This window comes from Carcharhinus amblyrhynchos, chromosome 22 (assembly GCF_965287045.1).
Source record: "Carcharhinus amblyrhynchos chromosome 22, sCarAmb.v2.hapA, whole genome shotgun sequence".
Classification (NCBI taxonomy): domain Eukaryota; kingdom Metazoa; phylum Chordata; class Chondrichthyes; order Carcharhiniformes; family Carcharhinidae; genus Carcharhinus; species Carcharhinus amblyrhynchos.
The window spans coordinates 43,625,705-43,636,577 of NC_137345.1; the positions used below are offsets into that span (position 1 = coordinate 43,625,705).

The 10,873-nt window shown below is 47.0% G+C and overlaps 1 protein-coding gene across 1 annotated transcript; it reads right to left on the reverse strand.

Moving 5' to 3' along the window:
- Positions 1–543: 543 nt before the first annotated feature.
- LOC145356927 (putative G-protein coupled receptor 139) lies at positions 544–7,937 on the reverse strand. Its single transcript, XM_080209927.1, has 2 exons — positions 7,868–7,937; positions 544–1,460 (listed from the first exon to the last, which is right to left on the reverse strand). Exons 1-2 carry the CDS (start codon positions 7,935–7,937, stop codon positions 544–546), a joined length of 987 nt encoding a protein of 328 aa, XP_080066053.1.
- Between the last annotated feature and the right edge of the window lie 2,936 nt (positions 7,938–10,873).

Consider the following 10,873-nt stretch of genomic DNA (forward strand, 5'->3'; position numbering starts at 1 on the left):
CCTCTCCAGCTGCTACAAATAGAGGGAGTACTCCCACCGCTCCTCCCCCAGCCCCCCAGAGCCCAACTTAAGCCAACCCTGATGTACAAATCCCTCCCCTCGACCTGCCTCTTAAAACACTACATGGACCTGAATCCAATCCCCTACCTTTAAAAGTATTCCCCCAACTCCCTTCCCATTCTTGCTGAACGTCCCCCCACCTTCCCCAACCCACCCTCCCAACGGCTATACCCCACCTGTGTTGCCACTTTTAGGGATCTGTGGACTTGCATGCCCAGTTCCCTCTTTATGTTCATGTTCCTAAGGTTTTTGCCATTTACAGTATAATTGTAAGATCTCTTAGCTGATCTCACTGGGTGTGGTACTAAGACCTTCACTGAGTAGGAGAGGCATCATTTCAAGATCTGGCTGTTGTTCTATTTGCATAACTTATTCAATGTGATACCAAGCACCAAAATGTGTAATTGAAAAGAAAGCCAAGTACTTGAGAAAACAGGCAGATAGAATCCAGGATGCACGAGATACAATTTGTGATGGATTTTACTAGGTTGCTTTTTTAAGTATATTAAAAATTAACGTCACTGGATATGTCACCCCATTCCTCAATTCATCCCTGAATTTACTTTGGGTCCCAGCATAAATAAACGGGTTAATGCAAGAGCTCAGGAGCTGAAGCATGAATCCACTTTCCTCCAGAATGAAGTTGGATTCGCTGTAATTGGAACCCGAGAAATAACTAACATTTGCAATTCGGACATAGAGGAACGTTATGAAAAACAGCAACCACAGGAGGATTAAAATGCCAGAGATGCAGAAGAGCAAGATGATGGATTTTCTCCGACTTTCCATCTCCGGGTCACTTTGATGCTCGATGGTGCTGCGGACCTGGAGTCTTCTGCGGGTTCGAATGGCAATTAAAATGTTTCTGACGGTCAGAGTGTTAAACAGCAAAATCAGAACAAATGGGAGACACGGTGTTGAAAGGCGGTGAATCCAGTCAAACGCAGCCCATGCAGGAGAGGTATAAAATATTAACTTTATGTTGCAAAACCATGATATGTTGCTAATTGTGTAAGCTGGTTCATATATAAAATACCAGAATGCATTTTTGACGCAACTCACTCCACAAACCATTCCTATCACCACGGCTGCCGTTCTCTCTGTGCAATATTTAGTTTTCAGTTTGCGGCAGCAAATGGCGACAAATCGGTCAAAGGTGAACACAACTGTGACCCAGACTGAGCAGTCTCTGATCCAGTAAATTAAGACAAAGCTGAAGCTACAGACTGGGGTGATCGATAGGAAACTAAATGGGAAATAAATGCCGACAATGCGATTTAATATCACAGCTGTGATTAAGACCAGGAGATCAGTCACTGCCATGGATACCAGGTAGTAGGTGATGCATCTGGAGAGCCCACACTTTCCCCGAGACATGATCACAATCACAATAAAGTTAGCTGCAACAAAGACAGAAGAAATAATTTAAATGCTTACAAGTGTCAAAGAGGAGTTTGAAGTTTAAAATTAGATAATTAACTAAAATTTCATAGGATCCCTACGTGCAGAAGGAGGCAATTTGGCTCATTGTGTCTGCACTAACCACAGTTCCACCCAGACCGTATTCCTGTAACCTCACATACTCACCCTGCTAAATCCCCTGAAATGAGGGTCAATTTAATATGGCTAAGCCACTGAGCCTGCACATCTTTGGAAATTGGATTTTGAGCAGCATGAGGACTTTGAGTCATAGAGGTTTACAGCATGGAAAGACACCGATTGATCCATGCTGTCCAGTTACTACAATTAAGCTAGTCTCAATTGCTCCTGTTTGGCCCATATCCCTAAATACCAACCTTACCCATGTAACTGTCTAAATGCTTTTTAAAGATAAAATTGTACCCCCTCGACCACTACATCTGGCAGCTCGTTCCTGACACTCACCATCCTCTGTGTGAATAAAATGCCCCTCTGGACCCTTTTCTGTCTCCACCCTCTCATAGAGTCATAGAGGTTTACAACACGGAAACAGGCCCTTTGGCCCAACTTCTTCATGCCACCTTTTTCTTTTCACCATTAAGCTAGTGCCAATTATCTGGATAAAGTTTAAAGTTTATTTATTAGGGTCACAAATAGATGTATATTAGCACAAAAATGAAGCTACTGTGAAAATCTCCTAGTTGCCACATGCTGGCATTTGGGTACACTGAGGGAGAATTTAGAATGGCCAACGCACCTAACCATCATGTCTTTCAGACTGTGGGAGAACCTGGAGTAATCCCATGCAGGTACAAGGAGAATGTGCATATTCCCACACAAGCAGTGACCCAAGCCAGGAATCAAACCCAATTGCCTGGCACTGCAGGGCAGCAGTGCTGACCATTGTGCCACCATGCCATCCAAAAGCGAGCATGCAGCAACAGGGTAAATTCTCCATCGATCCAGATGACCATAGGCTGATGGTGATTTAAACTGAAGTTCACCACTGTTTAGGGGTGGGGAAAGGCTGGCAAGGCAGAGCCTTCATGTGTAACCTAAGCTGGCCCGGGAATTGAACCTATGCTGTTGGCACCACTTTACATCACTAAACAGACATCCAGCCAACTGAGCTAACCAACCCCAGTCCCAATCATACTAAGATCGCCGTCATAAAGAAAAAGAAAAAAATCTAAATGCGTGAGAGTCAGAAAAGAGAAACATTATTGATCCAACTCATTAGATAACGGCCCATAGCTTCCGCAGAGTGGCAACCTGACAAAGAGTGCCACTCTCGACATACTTACCCTTGCAACGACTGCACAACCCTGTCTCTCCCAGTGTTTTCTCCCAAAGTTTGTTTGGCCGCACTCAGAGTATTGCAATCCATTCAGGTTACCACATTCCAGGAAGGATGTGGAGGCTTTGGAGAAGGTGCAGAAGAGATTTACCAGGATACTTCCTGGAGTAGAGGGTATGAGCTATAAGGAGAGGCTGGGGGTCGGGGAGGGGGAGGTGGCGGTGGGGTGGTGTTTGACGCAGAGTCTGGTGGTTGCTGGGGAAACAAAAACAGTCGGTCACTATTGACCGAGGATCAATATCGCGCATCACTACACAGGGTCAGGGTCCCTTCATCCATGTGTGGGGGGCAGGATCAGAGACAGATTAGCCACAACTGTGGGTGTGCAATATACATTTACTACTGTGTATAGAGTGTACAAATTACTTAACCCTAACTAGCGCTGACCTTCACTTTGTCCTCTTGGTTACCCTATAACTTAGACTCATAGAATCCCTACAGTGCAGAAGGAGGCCATTCAGCCCATTAAGCCTGCATTGACCACAACTCCACTCAGTCCCTATCCTCATGTATTTACCCTGCTGGCCTCCCTGACATTAAGGAGCAATTTAACATGGCCAATCCATCTAACCCGCACATCTTTGGAACATGGGAGGAAACCGGAGCACCCAGTTGAATCCCATGCAGACATAGGAAGAAAGTACAAACTCTACACAGAGTTGCAAGCTGCAAATTGAACCTGAGCCCCTGGTGCTGTGAGGCAGCAGTGCTAAACGCTGTGCCACTGTGCCTTTGTAATTTTATGATGCATTTTGCTATGCCGAGGTGATCACCCCCAGAAGCACGCTGGAAATAGTGGCCCCCAGCCATAATCTGTGCCCTGTGGCCTGTGATGTCCTTGGCGGGTGCCCCTGGGAGACAGGACATGGAGGGCTCTGGGTGACTTGAGGATGACACTGATGCAGCTGCGCCATCCTGTTCATGCAGCTGGCACTGAAATGCCCCGCTGCGAAGGAGGAGGGAGTTGGAAGGTCTGGGGATATCCAGTGCCTCCTGGTTGGGAGGTCCCAGTATAGGCTTCAGCTCCTGCTCCTACCTCCGGGTGCCCATCTGTCCCAGGGCTACTCCATGGGATGACGGGGCAACAGAACCGAGCTCCAGGAGCCTCAGTGACAGCTGGCTCTGCCATTTCTGGAAATACGTCTGCCCATGGTGTTCGATCCCTCTGCACTATCCCTCTGAGACTGGGCTAAGCTCTGGAGCCCCTCAGCATTAGCCCTGTGAGACCGGGCTAAGTTATAAAGGCCCACAGCCATGGCCACAGCTGTGTCTCCAAAATGCCTCAGACGCCCTCAGCTGTGGCCTGCAGTGTCTCCCGGATGGCCTGCATCCTCTCACCCATGGTGACAAATGCTGACCCAGACTTCCCACTGCGGATGCCACCCTCGCAGTGTTGGCCTGGGCGCAACACCAAGCCAGCACCATCTCCTGCGACAGCAGTCTGTTAGACTCCTCCGAAGGGCCTTGCCATCCCGCCACTCTGCCTGGGATCTGCTAATGCATTTCCAGCAGCTTCGGGATGACGATCCCAGAGGCCTGGCACCTGCCTTGGGGCTTCCGGCAGATTTCTGTGTGCCCGAGCCTTAGGATGTTCCCGCTGGCACCCGATGTGCTGCACTGTGGGCACCAGTAAGTGTCTAGAAGTCTCACCGCTAACTTGTCTCACCATGGTGATAGATCTGCGCTGGTACATTGTGAGTTGGATGCCTGTGCCAAATCATTGGTGCTACCCTTGGAGGATTCCTCAGGAACCACCCTCCGAGGTGTCATCCGCACTGTCCTGTGCTGTCTCAGCAGGACGAGCTCGGTGTGGGAGAGATGGTGACCCCGGAAGGTAGATCGTTTCCTGTAACAGAGGGAGGGAGTTAGTGGAAGGGAGGGACAAGGTTTCTGGGTAGAATGCCACTTATTTCTGATAGATACTTAGAATTATAGAATCCCTACAATGCAGAAGGAGGCCATTCGGTCCATCAGGTCTTCACCAAATACAATCCCACCCAGCCACTCTCTCCATAGGCCAAATGCTTACCATGCTAGTCCACCTGATACTGAGGGGCAATTTAGCATGGTCAACTAATCCGCACATATTTAGACTGTGGGCGGAAACTGGAACGCCTGGAGGAAACCCATGCAGACACGGGGAGAATGTACGGACTCCAGACAGATGGTGACCCAAGCTGGGAATCGAACCCAGGTTCCTGACACTGTGAGCCAGCAATGCTAACAGCTGTGCCACCGTACGTGGGACTAGGGATCAGCTGATGCTGACATGCATGCCTGATGCCAACCGTCACCATTCTCTCCTTCCCCTGCCCGCTCCATGGCAGGCTGCTCAAATTCTCTGAGCAGGCGCAGCTCAGGGACTGTGGCATCAGCCTTCACCTTCCCTGCGGATTGAGGGCAATCTATCCTGTGGGGCAGAAAGGGGGATTGAATTCATGATATGTGAAAAAGGGGTGTGGAGAGTGGGGTTGCTCAGGTGGGATGTAAAGTTTACATATATTTCTTAGAATCACCAGTAGGCTCACATTAACACTGCAATGAAGTTACTGCGAAAGTTCCCTAGTCGTCACATTCCAGCACCTGTTCAGGTACACTGAGAGAGAATTTAGCATGGCCAATACACCTAACCAGCATGTCTTTCAGACTGTAGGAGGAAACCGGAGCATCCAGAGGAAATTCATGAGGAAAGGATCTTTCCAATTCATAGAAATACCATAGAATCCCGACAGTACAGAAGGAAGTAATTTGGCCCATTGAGGCTGTACTAGCAACAATCTCACTCAGGTCCTATTCCTGCCACTCCATTTACCGTGCTAACCTCCCTGACACTTGGGGCAATTTTTCATGGCCAATCAACATCATCTCCACATCTTTGGAGTCTGGCAGGAAACCAAGCACCCAGAAGAAACCCACGCAGACATGGGGACAATGTGCAGATTCCACACAGACAGTGACTGAAGCGGAAATCAAAACCAGATCTCCGGTGCTGTGAGGCAGCTGCTAAGCACTGCTCCCCCATGCCGCCCACGAACGCTGTCTTCACCACTCACTGGGGAACAGAGTGCCAAACACTCACAATCTACTGAGAGAAATGAAGTATTCTTCTTTTCTTCGCCTTGGGGAAACACAGTGGCACAGTGGTTAGCACTGCTGCCTCACAGCACCTGCGACCCAGATTCGATTCTGGCTTAGTTCACTGTCTGTATGGAATAAGCACATTCTCCCCATGTCTGCTCGGGTTTCCTCAGGGTGCTTGGTTTCCTCCCAGACTCCAAAGATGTGGGAATTAGGTTGATTGGTCATGAAAAATTGCCCCAAGTGTCAGGGGTGGGGGGTGGGGGGGATGCGTTAGTTGGGTAATGGGTTCCAGGAATAGGGTCTGGGTGGGATTGTTGTTGTTATCGACTCAATGTGCAAAATGACTTCCTTCTCTACTGTCAGGATTCTGTGATATTTCTATGAATTGGAAAGATCCTTTCAGCAACAACCCCTGTGAATTCCCATCAGGATCTTCTTTGTTTCAATTAGTTACATCTCAATCTCTATACTCCATCGATACGAGCCCAGCCTGTCTAAACTTCCTTCATAAGATAATCCGAACATCCCCTTCCATCTCCCCCTACAAGCCCCTTCCACTCCCCTCCCTCAGTCGCCACGGGTATCAGTAGATTAAAATGAACATTCTGTGAACTGCTTCTCATGTTTTGACATCCATTCTTAAACCATGAAACCAAAACTGTATACCATAATCTAGATGTGGCCTCATTGACACCGTGTGCAACCAAAACACAATTTCTGTACATTGATATCCCCTTTCCCTGGCAACAAAACCAACAGTCCATTTGCCTTCCCAGAAACTCAATTGGACTCGCCACATAAACACATTGGGTGGGATTTTCCAGCCCTGAAACTGGAAAATCCCACCTGAGATCAATGGAACTTCCCATAGGCTGCTCCTCACCAACTACGATTCCCAGGAAAATTCATCCCAGTGGCTACTAGAGCAGGTCAAAGGCTATAACTATTGCAGTGAGTAACTCACCTCCTGACTCCCCAAAGCCTGTCCACTATCAACAAGGCACAGGTCAGGAGTGTGATGGAATACTCTCCACTTGCCTGGATGGGTGCAACTCCAACAACACTCAGGAGGCTTGACACCATCCAGGACAAAGCAGCCCCACTTGATTGGCACCCATCCACAAACATTCAATCCCTCGACCACCGATGCTCAGTAGCGACAGTGTATACTATCTACAAGTGCACCACAGCAATTCACCAGACATCCTTAGACGGCACCTTCCAAACTCACAACCACTTCCATCTCGAAAGACAAGAGCAGCAGGTCCATGGGAACACCATGACCTGCAAGTTCCCTCCAAGCCACTCACCATCTTGGCTTGGAAATATATCGGCCATTTCTTCAGAGTCGCTGGGTCAAAATCCTAGAATTTCCTTCCTAACAGCATTGTGGATCAAACCACAGCACATGGATTTCAACTATTCAAGAAGGCAGCTCACCATCGCCTTCTCAAGAGGCAATTAGGGACAGGCAATAAATGCTGGCCAGCCAGCGATGCCCCCGTACCATGAATGAATAAAAAATCAAATCACTTGGTGTACCTGCATACTAACTTTCCCTGATGCATGCAGCAGCTCCTCCCTCTGTGCTGCACAGCTTTGCGATCTCTATCCATTTAAACCTTACACAACTTTCCCATTCTTGCTACCAAAATTCTTCCTGTTGGTGGTGACAGAGGATGCGACACTGCGACAGATTGACAGGGGGAGATAAATCCCCTTAATTCAGAGGCAATTTGAAAGTCCTCGAGTGAAGGAATTGCCCAGTTAAAGAAAATATCTCAATAGATTTAGCTCAGAGGGAGAAGCGATGCCTCCAATCGGAGATATCATGATGGTAAAGAAGAGAGAGGATAAAGTCGAAAAGAGATTATCAATCGAAAAGCGATAAAATATTCAAACAACCCCAACAGAACTTTCCATAATGAATAACTGATCGAGGTATGTTACCTGGAACACCGATAGCTGCAAGGATTGGGTAGTAAAGGGCAAACACCAGACCTTTTGGAGTGCCGTGCATTTCCATAAAAAAGAACAATGTACCACATTCAAACCATGATATATTTATATCTGCTGTCAGCCCTTAGGGAGGCAATTAGGGGAACTGATCTTTTACATTGAGGTAATAATTGAAACAAACAAGTTGACGCAACCATCCGTGATTTGATCAGAGTAAAGGGACAACCCTTTAGAACCAAGATGAGGAGGAATTTTTTCAGCCAGAGGGGTGATGCATCTATGTAATTCATTGCCACAGAAGGCTGTGGAGATCACGCCATTGAGTGTATTTAAGACATAGATAGGTTCTTCATTGGTAAGGTGTACAAAGATTACAGGGACAAAGTGAGAGAATGAGGTTGAGAAACTTATCAGCTACCATTGAATGGTGGAGCAGACTTGATAGGGCTGAATGGCCTTATTCTGCTCCTATATCTTATAGTAACTTCCAGGCACTTGTGTTGCCATGTGTCTGCTGCACTGGTCCTTATGGATGGGATCCCTCCTGGATTTGGAAGTTGCCACCTAAGAAACATTGGTTAGTTAGAATCCTGACAGTGCAGAAAGAGGCAATTTGGCCCATCGGGAATGCACCAATGCTCTGAAAGAGCATGCCACTCAAAGCCTCCTCTCCCCACTATCCCCATAACCCCATGCATTTGCCATGGGTATTCCACCTAACCTGCACATCCTTGGACACTTGGAGCAATTTAGCATGGCCAATCCAGCTAATTGCACATCTCTGGACACTAAGGGGCAATTTAGCATGGCCAAGCCTCCCAACCTGCACATCTTTGGACACTAAGGAGAAATTTAGCATGGCCAATCCTCCCAACTGCACATCTTTGGACTCAAAATGGCAATTTAGCATGACCAATCCAACTAACCTGCAATTTTTAGACACTAAAGAGCAAGCTAGCATAGCCAATCCACCTATCCTGCACATCTTTCAACACTAAGGAGCAATTTAGCATGGCCAATCCTCCCAACCTGCACATCTTTGGACACAAATAGGCAATTTAGCATGGCCAATCCACCTAATCTGCACATCTTTAGACACTAAGGAACAATTTAGTATGGCCAATCCACCAAACCTGCACATTTTCGACACTACGGGGGTATTTAGCATGACCACTCATCCTAACCTGCACATTTTTAGACACTGAGGAACAACTTAGCATGGCCAATCCACCTAACTGCACATCCTTGGACACAAGGGCAATTTAGCATGGCCAATCCACCTAACCTGCACATCTTTGGACTGAAACTGGGGCATCTGAGGGAAACCCTCACAGACACGGAGAGAATGTGCAAGCTCTACGCAGTCAGTGACCCCCGAGGCTGGAATCAAACCTAGGTCCCTTGTGCTGTGAGGCAGCAATACTAACCATTGTGCCACCATGCAGCTCCAAAATTAATTTTACTGTCACCTTTTTTGCTCCTACGGGACTCCATGTATTTTAAGATGCAAGCTGAATTCCTGCAACATTTCTTAAACACAGAAGATTGAGGAAAGATTCAGATGAGCAGATGAACATGTTCAAGGAATTGATAGAAACGACTGAGAAAATTAATCCCTCTGATAGAATAGTCGAGAAAAAGAAACTAATGAAGGGAGTAAAGCAAGAAACAAAAGCTTTAAATTTACTCATCACAACCCAATTCCAGTCAAGACTGCTCTGCTATTCAATCAGGGCTGATAAGTTTCTCAACTCCATTCTCCCACTTTCTCCCTGTAATTTTTGATCCCTTTACCAACCAATACTTATCAATACTCAATGACCTGGCCTCCACCACAGACTTCTGTGGCAATGAATTCCAAATGGAGATCTGTAAAATAATGAGGGGCTTCAATAAACTAGATAGTCAATATCTTTTCCCAAAGGTAAGGGACTCTAAAACTAGAGGGCATAGGTTTAAAGTGAGAGGTGAGAGATACAAATGGGTCCAGAGGGGCAATTCTTTCACACAGATGGTGGTGAGTGTCTGGAACAAGCTGCCAGAGGCAGTAGTAGAGGCGGGTACAATTTTGTCTTTTACATGGGTCAGATGGGTATGGAGGGATATGGGCCAAATGCGGGCAGTTGAGAATTGCTCAGTGGCAAATACTGGGCAGCATGGACAAGTTGGGCCAAAGGGCCTGTTTCAATGCTGTAAAGTTCTATGGTTCTATAATCCTATGGATGATGGCACAGTTCAATTTCCAAGATCCATAAATTTCACTGAATATCAAGGGATTTGGAGTTATGATGGAGATATACGGAGTTGAGGCTCAGATAACCCATATATTATTTTTTATTCATTCATGGGACATGGGCTTCACTGGTTGGCCAGCATTTATTGCTCAGTCCTAGCTGCCCTTGAACTCAGTGGGTTCTCTGGAATTTTAGAGGGGCAGTTGAGGGTCAAACAGATTGCTGTGGCTCTGAAGTCACATGTAGGCCAGACTAGCTAACGATGGCAGATTTCATTCCCTAAAGAGACATCAGTGGAGCAGATGGTTTTTTCCGACAATCGACAACAGTTTCATGATCATCAGGAAATCCTTAATTCCAGTTTTTTTTTTAAATTCCACCATCTGTCATAGCAGGATTTGAACCTGCATTTCCCAGGACATTAGCTGCATTTCTGGATTAGCAGTCTAGAGAGAATACCATTAGGTCATCGCCTCCCTCTCAAACATCTCTGATTACAGTCAGAATAAAAGCTAAGAACAGTCCAGCGGGAATAGATTAGGCAACACTCAATGTAGCAAAGTAAAAATAACTTATTTGCACTATGCTAGAGGCAGCACAGTGGTTAGCACTGCTGCCTCACAGTACCAGGGACCGGGGTTCAATTCCAGCCTCGGGTGACTGTGTAGAACAAAGAACAAAGAACAACCCAGCACGGGAAACAGGCCCTTCGGCCCAACGAGCCCGCGCCGCCGCATCACCCTACACCTATTCTAACCTGCGT

Bases quoted from the DNA above. Each gene is read 5' to 3' on its own strand.
- LOC145356927 (XM_080209927.1), bottom strand. From the start codon at position 7,937: ATGCACGGCACTCCAAAAGGTCTGGTGTTTGCCCTTTACTACCCAATC. The intron at 1,461-7,867 runs GTAACATACCTC...TCTTTGTTGCAG, and splicing joins TGCAGCTATCGGTGTTCCAG to CTAACTTTATTGTGATTGTG.